The 17,030-nt window shown below is 45.2% G+C and overlaps 1 protein-coding gene across 1 annotated transcript in view; it reads left to right on the forward strand.

Moving 5' to 3' along the window:
- The first annotated feature begins 823 nt into the window (after positions 1-823).
- The window catches only part of LOC147431996 (uncharacterized), a 38,678-nt gene continuing 22,471 nt past the window's right edge, over positions 824-17,030 (forward strand). The window contains exons 1-6 of the mRNA XM_086491819.1: positions 824-2,810; positions 2,895-2,961; positions 3,061-3,123; positions 3,217-3,377; positions 3,453-3,528; positions 3,620-3,676. Of these exons, the coding sequence (XP_086347945.1) occupies positions 1,321-2,810; positions 2,895-2,961; positions 3,061-3,123; positions 3,217-3,377; positions 3,453-3,528; positions 3,620-3,676 (1,914 nt within the window). The 5' untranslated portion in view covers positions 824-1,320. The remainder of the gene's footprint in view (positions 2,811-2,894; positions 2,962-3,060; positions 3,124-3,216; positions 3,378-3,452; positions 3,529-3,619; positions 3,677-17,030) is intronic.

A 17,030-nucleotide genomic window follows, 5' to 3' on the forward strand; every position in this document is an offset into this window, starting at 1 on the left:
CCGCTTTGCCTTACATCTTGACCTGCCAATCTTCTTCAAATGTATATCTCTTCCACACAGTGCCGCCGTTGCCAAATTACTCATGCTCCTGTTTCCTCTAGTGCGCGATATTAAATGTTAATTTGCATATCTCCTGCTATATTGTATCGATGTTATATAATAAAGGGAAAATTACCAAAATACCCCTCTAATTTGTGGAAATTCCCAAAATACCCCTCAAATTTCAAAAATTCCCAAAGTACCCCCATCATTTGTCATAAATTTCCAAAATGCCCTTCAAATTTTCCAAATTTTCCAAAATACCCCTGGTTGTGAGAGTAAATTTCTCCAAAAACAAAAAAATTAGTAGCTTTTCATAAGAAGAGTGATTGTCTACCATACAGGATGCTAAAACTGAAATTTAAGTTGGTTATGTAGGCTTTGGAGATGGATTCCTTCATTATTTTTAGATATGATTGCCTTTTTTTGCGAGGTAATTTGCAAAAAATTACGTACTAAGCATTCAAAAACCGATCTCAATTGTTAAACAAGAATAAAGATTAGAAAATCTTGAAGACCCAACAAAAAAATATGCAAGGGTATTTTAGGAATTTTTGAAGGTATATTGGGAATTTCCACAAATTAGAGGGGTATTTTGGTAATTTCCCAAAGGAGCGAAAAATGTCATGTCTTCTTGAAGATGCTATTTACGAGGGTGGCTAATCATGTTCTTAATATGCAAGTGCCAACTTCCAAGAGTTTGTTATCAATGACAAAACGTGTAGTTACTAGGTAGTGTGACCGGGTGACTGGCACTGGCCCACTGCTAGACCGTAGGAGGCTGGGAGCTTCGGTCATCACCGCGTTACAGCTCTCGAAGTTCTGCCTCTCTCCCTCCCCGAGTCCCCCGCACGCGCGCGCGCTAATGGGCACACATGCGCATAGCAATCTTCTGGCCCCTCCACCTCTCCTCCATCGTCCTACTTCCTCCGTCTCTTTACCTTTGCTGATCGAACCATGAAAGCTTGTTGCGCTGGCAATATCCACTCTCCTTGACGGAAGGGCTTTCATCACCTGCGATCCCCCTTTTCTCGTAAGCACGCATAGGGGTCTCAGGCAGAGGTGTGCGCATTGGAGGACGCGTCTTCTTCGACAGTGACAACGTTTGAAAATGGCTGTCTTGATTTGCGCCCTTTTACAAAAGATGAACGGCAGCGGCTAGTCTTGCAGCTGTGCGCTCTTCATACGAGCTTACTGGGAAGTTTCGAAGGAGAGGTCGATTCTTATACGGTAGCAGGTTTCTTGGAACGAAAGAGAGGATTTGCCAAAATTTCGTTGTGGATGATGCGCATTTTTGGAATTTTCGACAGGAAGAAGCAGATTCCAGGTCGTTCGAGTGCCCCAAACTCCAGAAGCTCCGTGCATCCGGCTAACAGCAATGGCGGAGATCTGTATTCAGTCAAGCGGGCCAAAATTAAGGAACTTCTGGGAATTGTCACACCTCGAGAATGTCAGGAAGTTGATGAACTGCTCAACCAAGCATGCTGGATAGATCCTATTTCAGATGAAGACGCTGATTCACTAGAAAGTGGTATTACTGAGGAAATTGACCTACAGATTGAGGGTGGTGTGTGTGATGGGGGCAAACTGCAAGCGAACCCTGCCAATGTCACAATTCTCCCTATTGGGAATGTGTGTGTCGAGCTGACATCTCATAAACTTGCTCAACATTCACCCCGTTCCTCGTGCAAGTCCTCTGCTATCAAACATGGCGAGGAGCATGTTACACAAAAGTCTTCTTTTATTGACAAGTCTGCCAAGGCAGATTCTGTACAGGGACCTGCAAAGACATTCCGGCAAGCTAGGCCAGCCAAACTTTCGTGCGTTAGCAAGGATAAAGTCGCATCTCTCATTAACAGAGACTTCCCATCAGAGCGAATTGCAGCTCCTCATCCTATCAGGACTGGTGGCAAGAAATTTGCAAGCTGCATGAAAAGCTTTCCCTTACCACCTCCCTTTGAAAAGCACTACCTTCCAACTCCACGGCCACACACAGCAGAAGAAATTTCTTTTATAGCCCATCCTCTACCACAACCTCCTTTGATAGCAAGAGCTCTTGAAGACAAAGGACACCCTTCAATTGTGAGGGCTGCATCATGTGAACCTCCTGTCAAACCACAACTCACTGCCAAAGAGTATGACACAATAGTGAAAGCTGTTTCATGTGATCCCCCCAGGCAAGTGATGCAAAGGCTAAAAGCATTACAGCCTTTATCTGGAAGGAGCTTTTCAGTGCTGCAGCAAGTTCCACCGACCACGCCTTTCATGATACTGCAATCGCAGGGCTATCAAACGCCACAAAACACTCCACCAACCACACCACGTCAACAGGGCCATTGGACACCGCAAAGTACTCCACCAATGACACCAAGCCCACATGCTCATGGCACTCCACAAAACACCCCCCCAAGAACACCTCGTGCTCAGGCCCTCCGTATGCCACAGGAAGCTGTACCAACTACCCAGGGTGCACAGCGTCTTCCGACACCTCAGAGCACTCCTCCATCTACACCGCACCTGCAGCTGCATCCACAAGTATTGGCCAACAAAACACCGAAGATGCAGCTTCCTTTATCACCTAACAGACAGTCACCAAGGGTAACACATCACCTGCAGAGCCAATCATCGGTCCTTTTCCCATCTGAACAGGCACACTTTGTGCATTCACCACCATGCTCACCTTTGCCAAGATTTCTGTTTCCTCGCAAATGGGTCAAGGGTGCATTACTTGGACAAGGTACCTTCGGTACTGTTCATGAAGGTCGGAATTTGTAAGTCTCTTATGCCTCCAAATTTGGTTCTGGAATGGGTCATCTGGTTATTCAGCAAATTTATGGTTGTGAGTACGCATACAGGGAAGATGGGAGCTTTTTTGCTGTCAAAATGAGCAGCAAAGAGGATATTTCTCCTGAAATTCAGCAGGTATGTAAGCTTACAATGGAGTCGGTTTTCAGCAGACACTTCGTGTTACTGACCAAGTTGCTGAAGTGTCTCTTCTGCGTGGTCATTTTTCCAACCCAGGAGGTGGATGTTCTCAGCAAGCTGGATCATCCGAATATTGTTCGTTATTTGGGCTCTTCAATTGTAAGTATCCCGTTTATCTAGTGCTGCGATGGAGTGAAATTCTCTCACTTCTTACTGTCTCTTCTCTCCTCTTGTGATGAGCTTTTTGAACAGGTGGAGAGGAGATTATGTATCTTTTTGGAGCTTGTGAGCATGGGCTCTCTAAATTCTCTTTTACGGAAGTACAAACGGTTTGAAGATCATACAATTCGGAATTATACAAAGCAGATCTTGCTTGGTCTGGAATATCTACATCGAAAGAGAACAATTCACCGGTAGGTTGTCTATGTGGCTTAATTTGCAGAAATTTCTGTGAGAGTTGGTTACAACCTTGATTTATGTGCAATAAGGGACGTCAAGTGTGCAAATATTTTGGTAGATGTGAATGGACAAGTGAAGCTCTCTGATTTTGGGATTGCAAAGCAGGTTAAATACTTTCAAATTGACTTTTCTGGCAATTTCCCCTCAACCTAAGGTGATTATTATGCATTTGTACTGTCATGTGTCTCTTTTGCAGGTAGGGGACTCTTTGGTTTCTTCAGTGAAGGGAACGCCATTGTACATGGCACCAGAGGTGCGTACAGAGCGTTGTACACGTGTTTTCTTTTTCCCGAAACCAAACAACCTGATTCATAAAGTTGTACATGTGGGGTTTGGATGTAGGTCTGAAGGGAGGGTGATTATAGGTGGAGGGAGGGGTTACGAGTCCTGTCTGTTGTTCACAACCGTCTGTACGAGTTTATTTATTGTCCATGTCCAATTTTCAAATCTTGACTGAAATAGGTCATGGGTGTGGGGCATGGGAGGGGAATGGGGTCTCTTTCCTGTTGTCATATACTATTTTTCCCTGATTTTGCTAAGACTTAAGATGCTATGCGGACCATAGTGGGCAGGTTCAGTAAGCAAGCTTCTTTCATACTGGTCACAAAGATGAGTGAAGTAGATCAAACGGCTTTAATTTTTTCCCTCAGATTTTCAAGCATAATGGGATCCTCAAGCAGCAACAAAAATCCTCACATGATTAGCCTGTTTTGCAATCTTTATTCGAGAATCTATGGATTAAGGTTGTATTTTTCTTCACCCTATTACCCTGCTACAAACGCGAAAGGTGAGATTGATGTTTCCACAATATTAGATTTTCTAAGATCGTATGTTTTGGAAAGACAGACTGATTGGGGAGGTACTTACCTCTTGCGGAGTTTGCGCATAACAATAGTGTACGCTCTTGTCTTCCTTTGAGGTCATTCATGGAAAATCTAGTGTCTTATTCTTCCGATCGAAACCAACCATTAAAGACAGGGCATCCGTGCTTCAGGAACTTTTGTTTGGCAAACGCGCACAAAATGAAACCTCGCCAACAAAAACCACTGAACAATTGGTTCAATCCTCTTGCACAGCATGATGTAGAAGTTCCTCCAGTGTTTGAGGTTGACGAGAGTTCACGGCCACCAACCATGCTGTGAAACACAGATCCACCCCCAAAATACCCAGGATATACTCTGGGTGGTGGAAAAACCTGATGCATGGAAATTAGTTTCCTGTCCATTTAATCCAACATTTAAACTCTAGAAGGTGGCTGGCTGAGCTGGTATAGCGTGTGGAATTGTCCTCCTAGCCACCTGTTTATGGAAAGATACAAGTTGCCTTGGAGCCCCAGCTGACTCCGCAACATGCGAATGCTCCTTGCCCGAATGGGACACATCAGGGACCCGGGCTTGATCCACAACGGGCTTTACTGGCTGAGAAAGTTGCCTTGTTTGCTGTGACTCTGGTGGAGCTTGCATAAATTCCATAAACTTGGGATTCTGCACCAACTGAGAAAACACATTCACAGCAGCAACCAACTGTGTCATGAACGCATCCTTGTCTAGTTGCCCAGTCATAATTCCTTGAACTTGTTGAGCATTCACATCAACAATAGGTAGAGACAGGGGTTATGCGCCTGGAAACAAGCAGTACATGCTGGGAACAGTCTTTGGGGGTACGCAGCCTTTTAGACACCGAAAGAGAAATTGACTACTGGACCAATGTTGGCTTTGCCGGACTTGCAAAAGCCATTCAAAGTATATTGTGATGCTTGTGGTCGTAGTCTGGGAACTGTCTTAATGCAAGAAGGCCATGTGATTGCCTATGAAAGCCGATTGTTTTCAAGGCCAAAATTGACAGCATAGATTTATGAGAAAGAGCTTTGGCAGTGCTCCATGCTCTTACTCAGTGGCGACATTACCTACTTGGAGCCGATTTCATGGTCTTCACTGATCATCATAGTTTACGCTACTTCTTGTCACGTAAGCAGTTTTCGGAAAAGCAGATGTGGTGGGCTAACATCTTGTCACAGTTTCACTTCTAGATTGTCCATGTTCAGGGATAGAAGAATTTGGTGGCAGATGCTTTGTCCCGGAAGCTGCTAGTCTTGGCTATTTCCGCTATTCATCATAGAAACTTCGAGGACATGGTTGATCGATACGCCATATATCCAGATTTTTTTCGGATGTATTCACTTGAATACAGAATGTGGAGGTAGTAGCGGGATATTCCATACGGGATGGCTACTTGATGAAGAAAACGATGTTGTGCACAACCGTTGAGGGAAAAGGTTCTGACTGAGTGCCATTGTCCACCTTTTACGGGTCACCGCGGCATGGACACCACCTTGAAAGGTGTGGAACGTTACTTCTTTTGGCCGAGACTCAAGACGGATGTGGGCGACTTTGTATGCAGTTGCTTGGTATGCCAGAAGGTCAAGTTTGATAAGCATAAAGCACAAGGATTGTTACAGCCTTTACCCATTCCCACCCGCCCCTCGGAAAGTATTGCTATGGATTTCATTTTTGATCTCCCGAAGACACAGAGTGGGCATGATGGCCTTTGGACAGTCATCAACAGATTCATTAAGCAGGCTCACTGCTTTGCAGTAAAGAAGACAATTAAGCCTGATCCTTTGGCAAAACTCTTCAAATATATGGCATGTGTGAGTCCATTGTTCCGAAGAAAGATCACCGATCTACTAGTTGTTTTGGACGGCAATCTGGGAGAACATTGGCACGTGGTTGCAGTTCTCGTCCTCGTTCCACCTGCAGACAGATGGGCAATTTGGAAATAACGAATTCAATGGTTTTGAATTTGTTGGAGTCTTCTTCTTTGAGTCAGAAGACTAAATGAAAAAAGTTTTTGCCCTTGGTGAAGTTTGCCTACAACGACACACAGGAAAGACGCCATTTGAAGTGTTCAAGGGTGCTAAGAAGCTTCTTAAATTTCTAAGCACCTAAGACAAGATTCTTTGAAGATGATTTTTGAAACAAAGTCTAGAAGGCATGGAAGGCCATCTAGCTGTTTAAAGGAGGAGAGGTGTCACAAACTGCTAACGTGTCAAAGCCTTGAAGAATGGAGCCAACTTGCAAATGCCGGCCGAGGGACCTAAACCCTAAGAAGAACAAGTAACAGAAGAAGAAGTCCTACCAACTTATGGGAACCCCGTCCGATGGGCCCCCAAGTGACATAAAGGATTAAAATAAGGCAGGACCCACACACTGTTAGGTGCAGCGGAATGAATGTTTGCGCTTTGCTCAAGATGAGTGCTCTGAACTGTGCTCAAGGTTCCTTTTGTTCTTATGGAAGGTAGAGCCTTCTGTTCTTAATGGAAGTGCTTTGATCACGAACAAAGTGAGTGGACACTGTGCGTGCAAGTGTATGAGACTGAGAGATAGAGAGAGAAGAGAGATATGACACCAGAGACGTTGTAAAACCCTCCTCCGAAGGCCCCACTCTCGTCGGCGAGAGTGGTCTACTTATGATTGCACAATCTGGTACAAATGGTATGCATGAGACTGATGCAAGTCTAGGCTATGTCGACGATGACGACGGTGATGACGAAGTCGACCTAAGGGTTGAAATCTGTGATCTTTTATCTGCTGTCCAAAAACGCTATGGGCTGAATCTGCAACTAGTCCAAAAACGCTGATTTGGGGGGCTGTTTCTGTGGTTCTTTGACGCTGAAAATCTGCAGGTTTAGGGCTGAAAAGTGAGGTTCTTCATGGCTGAAAACTGATGATCTTTACGGGGCTGAATCTGCTACTTCTTGTGGGCTGAATCTGCAAGTCTTCTATTGCTGAAATCCAAAACGCTAGAGACTGAGGTTGACCAAAAACGCTAGCTAATCTTGCATCTCCAAAAATGCCGGGCATGTGATGGTCTTGCTGGCGACGACCTGATGCAAAAACGCCAAGGGTTGGGCTTGCTGGCGATGAAGGCTGTTGAAAACGCTAGGGATAGGAATCTGCTGCTTGGAGAAAACGCCAAGGCTTGGGATCTTGCTTGGAGGGAATCCACCAAGGTTCTGCTGAGAAGTTGCCTGCTGAGCTTGGCTCCTGTTGCCTCTTCTGCCAAATAGTGCTAGCTTTGGTTTGCTTATATATTTTCTTACCCAAATTGCCCTACCTACTTTTGTTGGAAAGTCACTTGAATTAATAAGTGAAAAATGCCAAAAATAGGTAAAATAGGCTAAAATCACTGGAAAATTCCCCTGATGGAATCTGGTGGGAATACTGATGATCATGCTGTGTGCAACCAGAGGATATGCATCTATACTAAGTGACTGGGCATGCACGGTCTACGAATAGACTCACAAAAGTGCCAAATCACTTCTAAATCTAGACTGACTGGATTGACTGAACCCTGATCATGCTGTAGCTTGTCCACGGACACATAGGGTTGGATGTGTCACGTGACACACACTGAAAGTCGTGCGTAGCAGCTATACGGAAATTTCGGAAATTGCGCTGACATTATGACGTCGTAGGCTGTACGAATTTCCGCGTTTTGTGCTGACTGTTGTACGGAATTCTGTGATTTACGTTGGCAGCTTTTTGGCATTGCTTTTGGACCAGAAGCTTTTGAGTTTGAAGGCTTTTCATGTAAACTGCTTTTCATAGGCCAAGGGCCTTTAAATATGTGCTAAGGGCTCATTCTCTTGCATGCTTCTTGGAGTCAGGAGTGCCGGCTTGTACTATATTGATGCAATATAAAGAAATACCGAAAGGGGCGCCAAGGTTTGGGGCCAATACTCTCTGGGGTGGAATTCCGCCACTTTGTGTCGCGTGTCGTCTCTCTTTCTCTCTCTCTCTCTCTCTCTCTCTCTCAGTTCAGTTGTTATCGAAATGTTAAAAGTCTGTTCAATTTGTTCTTTTCTATTGGCACGTGGTGCCCGTCTTGTGACAGTGGTATCAGAGCATCAGGCGTGTGCTTTTCTGTCAGGTGCAGCGGAAGAGAATAAGGATTTTTCTCGGATCTAGTACTCCGCAAACAAACACAAGGACACTTTACTTCACTTGAAAGAACTGAACGAAAGAGAGATGACGAGAGAGAGAAAAGAGACAACACAAGGATGTCGGGTCCCAACCCTCAAGGGTCCCCTTGCTTTGTTGCCAGAGCAAGTACTTTCTTTATTCTTGCACAAATGCTGCTACAATGACTGGATGCTGAGATGCTGAGGCTAAGGGGTACTGATGCTGTGGTACTGGGTACTGAGGTACCGAAGGGATACTGAGGTTTTATGTCAAAGACAATGATGCCAACGACGGGTACTGCGGGTTCTATGTCGAAGACGGGGAGGTTGTCACAAAGTGATGACGTGGCTACCTGTATGTAGAAATCCTAAAGTCTGCAGAAACCCTAATTTTGGAAACCCTAACCCTAAAACTTGCAAACCCTAATTTTGGAAACCCTAACCCTAAAACCTGCAAACCCTAATCTATTGAAACCTAACCCTAACCTTGGGCAGGCTGGAAATGTTGACCTTGCAGCCCGGAAAACGCGGAAACTGCCAGCTGTACGGAATGCCGCTTTTTGCGGCGCAATTTATGGCAGTGCTTTTTCTACGCAATTTCAGAGAGAGAGAGAAAGAGTCTTTGCTTTAATTTGATAAGCTCAAGAGAGCTTGTGAGGGAAAAGAGCTTTTGCTTTATTTTCAGGCTTTTGATTTTAAGCTTTTGGGGCTCTGCTTTTGGCAACCCTTGTAAATAAATAAGTGGATTGGGCTCCCACTCTGCAGAGCATCTAGACGCAGAGTCTGAGAGTGAGACCCAACCACTCTTGTACTTTGAACTCAGATTAATACAAAAAGAAATACCGAAAGGGGCGCCAATCTTCGGGGCCAATATCTCTAGGCATGGAACTCCGCCGGGTCAGTGTAAAATCTATTGTGAACTGTGAACTATTTTGAAGTGGTTATTTGGTGCTGTCGCGGTTGATTCTTGACTTGGAGTGTCCAAGTCTGTCATAGTGGTATCAAATCACGGCCGATTTCTCTTCTACGGGAAATCCGATCCCAATTTTTTTTTTCCGTGGCACTTATGGCTTCATGCAAGGATCAATCGACTCCCTCTGCATTCGGAGATGCGGGAAGGGATCACAACGAAGATTCCGGCAGAGAGTATGGCCCGCCTCGGCCTACTCAGGCGGAGCGAGGAGAGATGGAGCGTCGTCAATTGATCGGCGATGCAACAAAGATGATGCTCAATTTTGCGAAGGACCCAAAATGTGCAAAATATATGAGCGAAACTTCTTTTCAGGAAGTGCACGAGCAGTGGCAGAAAACCACAACACCACCCCGGAAACCCGCTCTCAAGAAACCTTCTGCTCACAAGAAATATTCAGAGAAGGAATTAGAAGAGGTGGTTGATGCATGGATTGCTCAGCTTTTTGACGCGCAGAACAAAGCTAAAAAGCACGGCAAAAAGCAGAAGAAAGTCACTGACTTCCCGGGTTATTTGGGTCGTCAATCGACATTTGATAAGGCGAAGAAACAGAAGAAGCGTGTTTGATTTGAAGGAGTACCCAATTCTTCTTCTTCTTCTTCAGTTCTTCTAGCTCTTCTGACTCGAGCGAAGAAGACAAAAAAGGCAAAAAGCGAAGTAAGAAACAACGCTTCGGAAAGGGCAAGAAAAAGGCAAAGAAGTCTAAATCTCGCCCAGTGAGAGTGACAGTTCTACAGAGGACTCGTCTACAGACAGTTCAGACTCTGACGACGGCAACACTTATGCGAACAAGAAGAATTTTTATAAAGCCAACCAGTATGACTTTCTAGAAGATAAAAGCAAGAAAGTCCGAGAGTTTAAGGAAGGTGGACAGTCAATTAAATTTGATACGTTTTCAGGATATAAGGATGCTTCGAAGGCTTTGTCTTTTATACAGCAGTTTGACAGCCCTTTCGCGGGAGGACGCTACTCAGAGCACTCCAAGATTCGGAGAGCTGCCTCTAATTTTGAAGGGGAATGCTCGAACTTGGTGGTCCATGCTTCTTTTAAACAAGACTACGCCAGTTAAATGGATGAAATTTAAGAAACTTTTTATTTCTTCTTGGCTAACTCAAGAGTATGAACGCGATATACGAGTTGCTTGTAGCCATCTTCGGATGACCAAGAAAGATACCGTGGATGCTTATTGCGAGAGATTCTGGAGCTCTTTTTCTACCCGCCTCTTCATTCAAGAAGATTTCATATAGAGAACAGATTGAGTGGTTTACCTTGGGTCTACCTACAGAGATCCGAGATCACTGCTTGGAACAGAAGTGAGCTTCTATTCAGGAGTTGATGAGTCATGCGAAACGGGGCTTTGCCATTCACTCTGGCAGTCTGACCTACCTTACCGATGAGGTCATGACACAACGAGCCGAACAGACTTCAGCGAATGAAAGTAGAAAGAGAAAGAGCAATCCAAAAAAGAAGGATGCACGACCCAAGCTTACTCCTCAGGAGAGAGCTCGCTTCATTAGGGAGGGGAAGTGCTTTGAATTCGGGGAGCATGGACATATCTCCGCGAAGTGCCCTAAAAAGGCACAGAAAGAACAGAATGACAAGGACGACGAAAGGCTCGAGAGTTGGAGAGCAGCTGAGGAACGTGGAAGAAAAGGCAAGATGAAAACAGGACTGTTTCCAGATTGTGTGGGTACCAATCCCAACACAATGGATGAGAGTACAGAACTTTGTCGAGCTTGGGGCAAAGTGAAAGACCAAGAGGCCTTGATCTTCTTTGATGGAGGAGCCAAGGCCAACTTCATTTCACTGGAATTGGCGGCGCGGCTCGAGATCACTCCCGATCGGATGGGACCACTTGCGGAGGCTGTTCTAGCGGCACCCGGTAGGGACGTAGCCATTACACCTGTCATTGGCAAACTTCGGTTGCATTGTCAGGGGTATTTGGGGCATGAGGACTTTTACATAATGCCTTTGGAAGGTTGTGATGTTCTCTTGGGAATTCCTTGGTACCACAAGAACAACGCCGTGGTCGATTATCGGGCGAGGAAAGCGACATTGACTACAGAGAAGGGCAGAATCATTGTACTTGACATTAAATTGAAGGGCGAGTCTGTCCCTATTGTATCGGCTTCGACCATTTCAAAATTAATGAAATCCAGTCTAGTTGTTTACTCGATCTTTATGAAAGAATTGAGTGATAAGGATATGACAAATATGTCTAAACTTGATAAAGAACGCCAAGCTTTTCTCCACTCTCACGCCGATTGTTTCTGAAAGGGCCTACCAGGCGAGTTACCACCTGCTCGTCTTGAAGATCATACCATGGATCGGATACTTGGAAGCACACCACCGAACCGGCCACCTTACCGCGTGAGCCGAGCACAGAATGAAGAGATTATGAACCAAGTGAAAGACCTCTTGGAAAAGAATCTTGTCTAGCCTAGTACTTCACCGTATTGCTCTCCAGTGTTGTTTGTTTTGAAGAAAGACGGATCTTGGAGAATGTGCATCGATTATAGAGCTCTCCCATCAAGAACAGATTTCCGATTCCTAGGATCGATGATATACTCGACAGATTATAGGGATCCTCGTGCTTTAGCAGGATTGATTTGAAGAGTGGATATCATCAGATCAGAATCGCGCCGGGAGACGTCTACAAGACAGCTTTTCAGACGACTTTTGGGTTATTTGAGTTTTTGGTGATACCTTTTGGCTTAACCAATGCTCCTACGACATTTAACCGGATGATAGACATGATTTTTCGAGAGTATAGGCTATTTGTTGGCACTTTCTTTGACAATATCATTGTTTTCTCCAAGAATGAGGCAGAACACATAGATCATCTGCTTCACGTCTTTCAGGCATTACGAGATCACAAGTTAGTGATTAATGCAAAAAAAAGTGAATTTTTCCTACAGAGATACACTTTTTGGGACACATTGTCTCAGCAGCAAGAGTGCAAATGGATCCGGCCAAGATAGAGACTATCCGTGATTGGCCCGATTTGAGGAATGTCCATGAAGTTAGAAGCTTCTTGGGACTGTGTTCGTACTACAGGCAGTTCATTCGAAAGTTTGCAGAGGTTGCTTCCCTTTGCATATCTTGACACAGAAAGGAGTGCCTTTCTCGTGGGGACCCACGGAGGTGATTGCCTTTCAGACATTGAAAGAAAAATTGACTACGGGACCAGTTTTGACTTTGCCGGACTTGCAAGTCATTTGAAGTATATTGTGATGCTTGTGGTCGTAGTCTGGGTGCGGTCTTAATGCAAGAAGGCCATGTCATTGCTTACGAGAGCCGATTGTTCTCAAGGCCAGAAATGACAACACAGATTTATGAGAAAGAGCTTTTGGCGGTTATCCATGCTCTTACTCAGTGTCGGCATTACCTACTCGGAGCGGATTTTACTGTCTTTACAGACCATCAGAGTTTGCGGTACTTCTTGTCACAGAAGCACCTTTCGGAAAAGCAAATGCGGTGGGCGAACATCTTGTCATAGTTTCACTTCTAGATTGTCCATGTGCAGGACAGAAGAACGTGGTGGCAGATGCTTTGTCTCGGAAGCCGTTGGTTCTGGCTATTTCCGCGATATATCATAGGAGCTTTGAGGATATGGTTGACCAGTATGCCACAGATACAAATTTTGCAGACGTTTGTAAACGGATATGGGATGGGGAGACAGTAGCGGGATATTCCATTCGGGATGGCTACTTGATGAGAAAAACCATGTGCGTTACACAGCCGTTGAGGGAAAAGGTTATGACTGAATGCCACTGTCCACCTTTTACGGGTCATCGCGGCATTGCTATCACCATGAAAGGGGTAGAGAGATACTTCTTTTGGTCGAGACTCAAGAAGGATGTGGAAGAGTTTGTGCGCAGTTGCTTAGTATGCCAGAAGGTCAAGTTTGACAGGCATAAAGCACAGGGATTGTTACAGCCTTTACCCATACCCACCCGCCACTGGGAAAGTATTGCAATGGATTTCATTTTTGATCTCCCGAGAACACAGAGTGGTCACGATGGTGTCTGGACTGTTATTGACATATTTAGCAAACAGTCTCATTTCATTCCAGTGAAGAAAACAGTCAAGCCGGATCACTTAGCGAGACTGTTTGTGGCCCAGATCTTCAGATTACATGGCATGCCTGAGACGATTGTCTTCGACAGGGACTCCAGATTTATGAGTTTGTTGTGAAAGGCAATTTGGGAGAACGTTGGCACGCGGTTGCAGTTCTCGTCATCGTTCCACCCGCAGACTGACGGGCAATGTGAGATTGCCAATGCAGTGGTTCTAGATTTATTGAAGTCTTATATCTCGGATCAGAATACTCAATTGGAGAAGTACCTACCTTTGCCTACAATAACACGATAGACTCTTCGACGGGGAAGGCGCCATTTAAGATTGTTGAAGGTGTTGCGAAGGTTCCACCCTTCCTAAGCACGAAAGATAAGATTTTTGAAGCATATGAATATACGCGAGACTTAGTACGGCTTTTGCCAAGGTTCGCGAGGCTTTGCATAAATCTCAAGAACGACAGAAAAGGTAGCGGATCGCCATCGGTCCGATTTGAAATTTAAGGAGGATGATTGGGTGCTCTTACGTTTTGAGAAGGCATGCCTGGGAAAGAAAAAAGGAAAGGAGAGGCTTTTTCCAAAGCTTAGTATGCGATACTACGGACCTTTCTAGATGTCCGAAAAGATAAATGATGTCTCCTTCTGACTGAAACTGCCTGACACTTGGAGGATTCACAATGCATTTCATGTGAGTCTCTTGAAACCTTTCAAAGGTGATGTGCCTGATGATGGGGAGCCTAATGAGCAACCCGAAGTGGAAGAAAACGAGGAGATCCTTGTTCCTGAACAGATTTTGGCACATAAGGATACGAAGAATGAAGGTAAAGTCCGAAGGCGGTTCTTGGTTAAGTTCAAGAACTATCCTGCATTGGATGCGAAGTGGATGGAGGAGGAGGACCTAGCAGATACTCCTCAGATTGTGAAACTTTACCTCGAGGCTTTTGGTTTAGCATAGTCTACTCCAAATGGAACCCAAAATTCAGCTTGGCCGGAGATCTGGTGCAGTGGGATGCACAAGGGGGGAGTTCCTCCGCTCCTTTGTCAACAGATGCCTCGATTTTGATACTAGAGTCACTGATGTCTCTTTGAGCTTTAGGGACACTGAGAGCTGACAGTATTCTGCTGTATGACTTTATGAAATGGAATTCCTGAATATGATACTGATTTGTTCTTGACTTCTTTTTAAGTGCAGGAACTGATAGACGAAATGACTGCAGCATTTTGGTCTACTTGATCTCGAATAGACATGGTTGCAATAGGGGTTAGTCAATCGGACATCGATGAGGTCCTGGATGGATCTAGATGCGATTGCTAGCTACATTGCCGATAAATCATGGTCTAAGATCCAAATGAATGTTGAATGTCATGTGATGTCCTGTGATGTGACTGTCGATTGGTCCTAGTACGTAGGTGCTAACAGTCAATGTCTGCTAAGACGGTTTATGGCCTCTGTCTGTTTTGCAGACGTAATCCAGGGCGATTACAATGCTTTCAAGAGGGGGGTATGCCACAAAGTGATTACGTGGCTACCCGTATGCAGAAATCTTGAAGAGTGCAAAAACCCTAATTCTGGAAACCCTAACTCGAAAACCTGCAAACCCTAATTCTGGAAACCCTAACCCTAAAACCTGCAAACCCTAATCTGTTGAAACCTAACCCTAACCTTGGGCAGGCTGGAAATGCTGACATGGCAGCCCGAAAAACGCGGAAACTGCCAGCTGTACGGAATGCCGCTTTTTGCGGCGCAATTTACGGCAGGGCTTTTTCTACGCAGTTTCAGAGAGAGAGAGAGAGAGAAAGAGTCTTTGCTTTAATTTGATAAGCTCAAGAGAGCTTGTGAGAGAAAAGAGCCTTTGCTTTATTTTCAGGCTTTTGATTTTAAGCTTTTGGGGCTCTGCTTTTGGCAACCCTTGTAAATAAATAAGTGGATTGGGCTCCCACTCTGCAGAGCATCTGGACGCAGAGTCTGAGAGTGAGACCCAACCACTCTTATACTTTGAACTCAGATCAATGCAAAAAGAAATACAGAAAAGGGTGCCAGTCTTTTGTGAATTGTGAACTGTTTTGAAGTGGTTATTTGGTGTTGTCGTGGTTGATTCTTGACTTGGAGTGTCCAAGTCTATTACAGAGGTCGACGACGAGGTCTATGTCGAAGATGATGAAGTCGACGACGAGGTACTAGGGGTCTTTGTCGATGACGATGAAGTGGACGACGGTACTGTGTCGAAGACGATGATGTCGACGACGGGGTCTATGTCGAAGACGATGATGTCGATGACGGGTTTTGCTGGTGTATGTCGACGACGACGACGACGATGGTGATTGTGACGATGACGATGATGGTGTCGTCTTCAAGGCCGGGACTGCGATGACGATGACGAAGGTGTCGTCGTCAAGATAGGGATCTGTGATGACGATGACGAAGGTGTCGTCGTCAAGATAGGGACTGTGATGACAATGACGATGTCGATGACGACGATGGTGTCGACGAGGACGGCGTCAAGGCTGAAAACTAAAAACGCTGGGCTGTCTGCTGAAAACTGAAAATGCCAGGCTGATCTAGGCCTTCTTCTTCTTGAGAAAAGGCTAGGGCTTCTGCTGAGGTGCTGCTTGACTGCTGGGTGCCTGCCTCCTTATGTCCCTGCTTCTTTTGCTTCTACTGAGTGCTTTTCTTTAGCAATTTGCCCTACCTACTTTTCCAACAAACTTACAAAAAGAATTCCAAAAGTCACTTTTAATAAAATGACTTATAAGAGGTGGTTCGCACGGTAAAATGCCTGCATGATGAGATGACTTCTTGTGCAAGAGAGGGTATGCAAGTGTGACTGGCCTGGACATGCACGTCCTACTAGAGGCTCACAAAAGTGCGAGGCTCAGTCCTAAGCTAAGACTCATGCTAGAGTATGGCAGAAGCGTGTCCACGTGGCGTAAGTGAAGTGCGCACGTGACATCCCCCCCTGTTAAAAGTGAGGCACAGCTGTTGAACTTCTTTCTGTACTTCTGATTCTGAGTGATGAATGCTTCTGATGCCGTGGATGCACAAACCAATGCAAATTTATCCGAAACCAGGGTCCGATGGTGCTGTGGGTGTTGTTGGCGATGCAAACACCGTGTAAGGGTCACTGCCCAGCCTTACTACGATTGCCGAATATCAGCCTGGGCTCTATACCAGATAGTGCTGACTGTGCCTACTGTAGCAAGAGCTGTTCCCTGAACACTGATTGTGGTGAAAACATTACCGGTGCTGATGGACTGAGGTGTGGTTCCGGAGTCCTTTCCAAAGGTTCAATGACGAGGAAAATGGATGGAGGCTACATGCGAATGCGAATGGAGAAGAGGTTAGGGATCTTGTCTCCAACTCCTTCCATATCCTCATACAAAGCTAGGAGATCTTGATACTCAAGATCTGGGTTCTCGTGTATCCGATGTCGATCTTCTTTCAAAGACATGGCTATGAAGATGGAATCTGGTAAATCCATGGTCGGGACTCAAAGATTCTTCAGGCAAAAGAATTTGGGAGAGGTTCCTTAGGTTCTTGGGCTCGATGGTTCTTCTTGGGTTCCTTGGGGTTCTTGGTTCTTGAGGTTCTTCTTTAGGT

Source organism: Adiantum capillus-veneris, chromosome 20 (assembly GCF_014529385.1).
Source record: "Adiantum capillus-veneris isolate H3 chromosome 20, ASM1452938v2, whole genome shotgun sequence".
NCBI lineage: Eukaryota > Viridiplantae > Streptophyta > Polypodiopsida > Polypodiales > Pteridaceae > Adiantum > Adiantum capillus-veneris.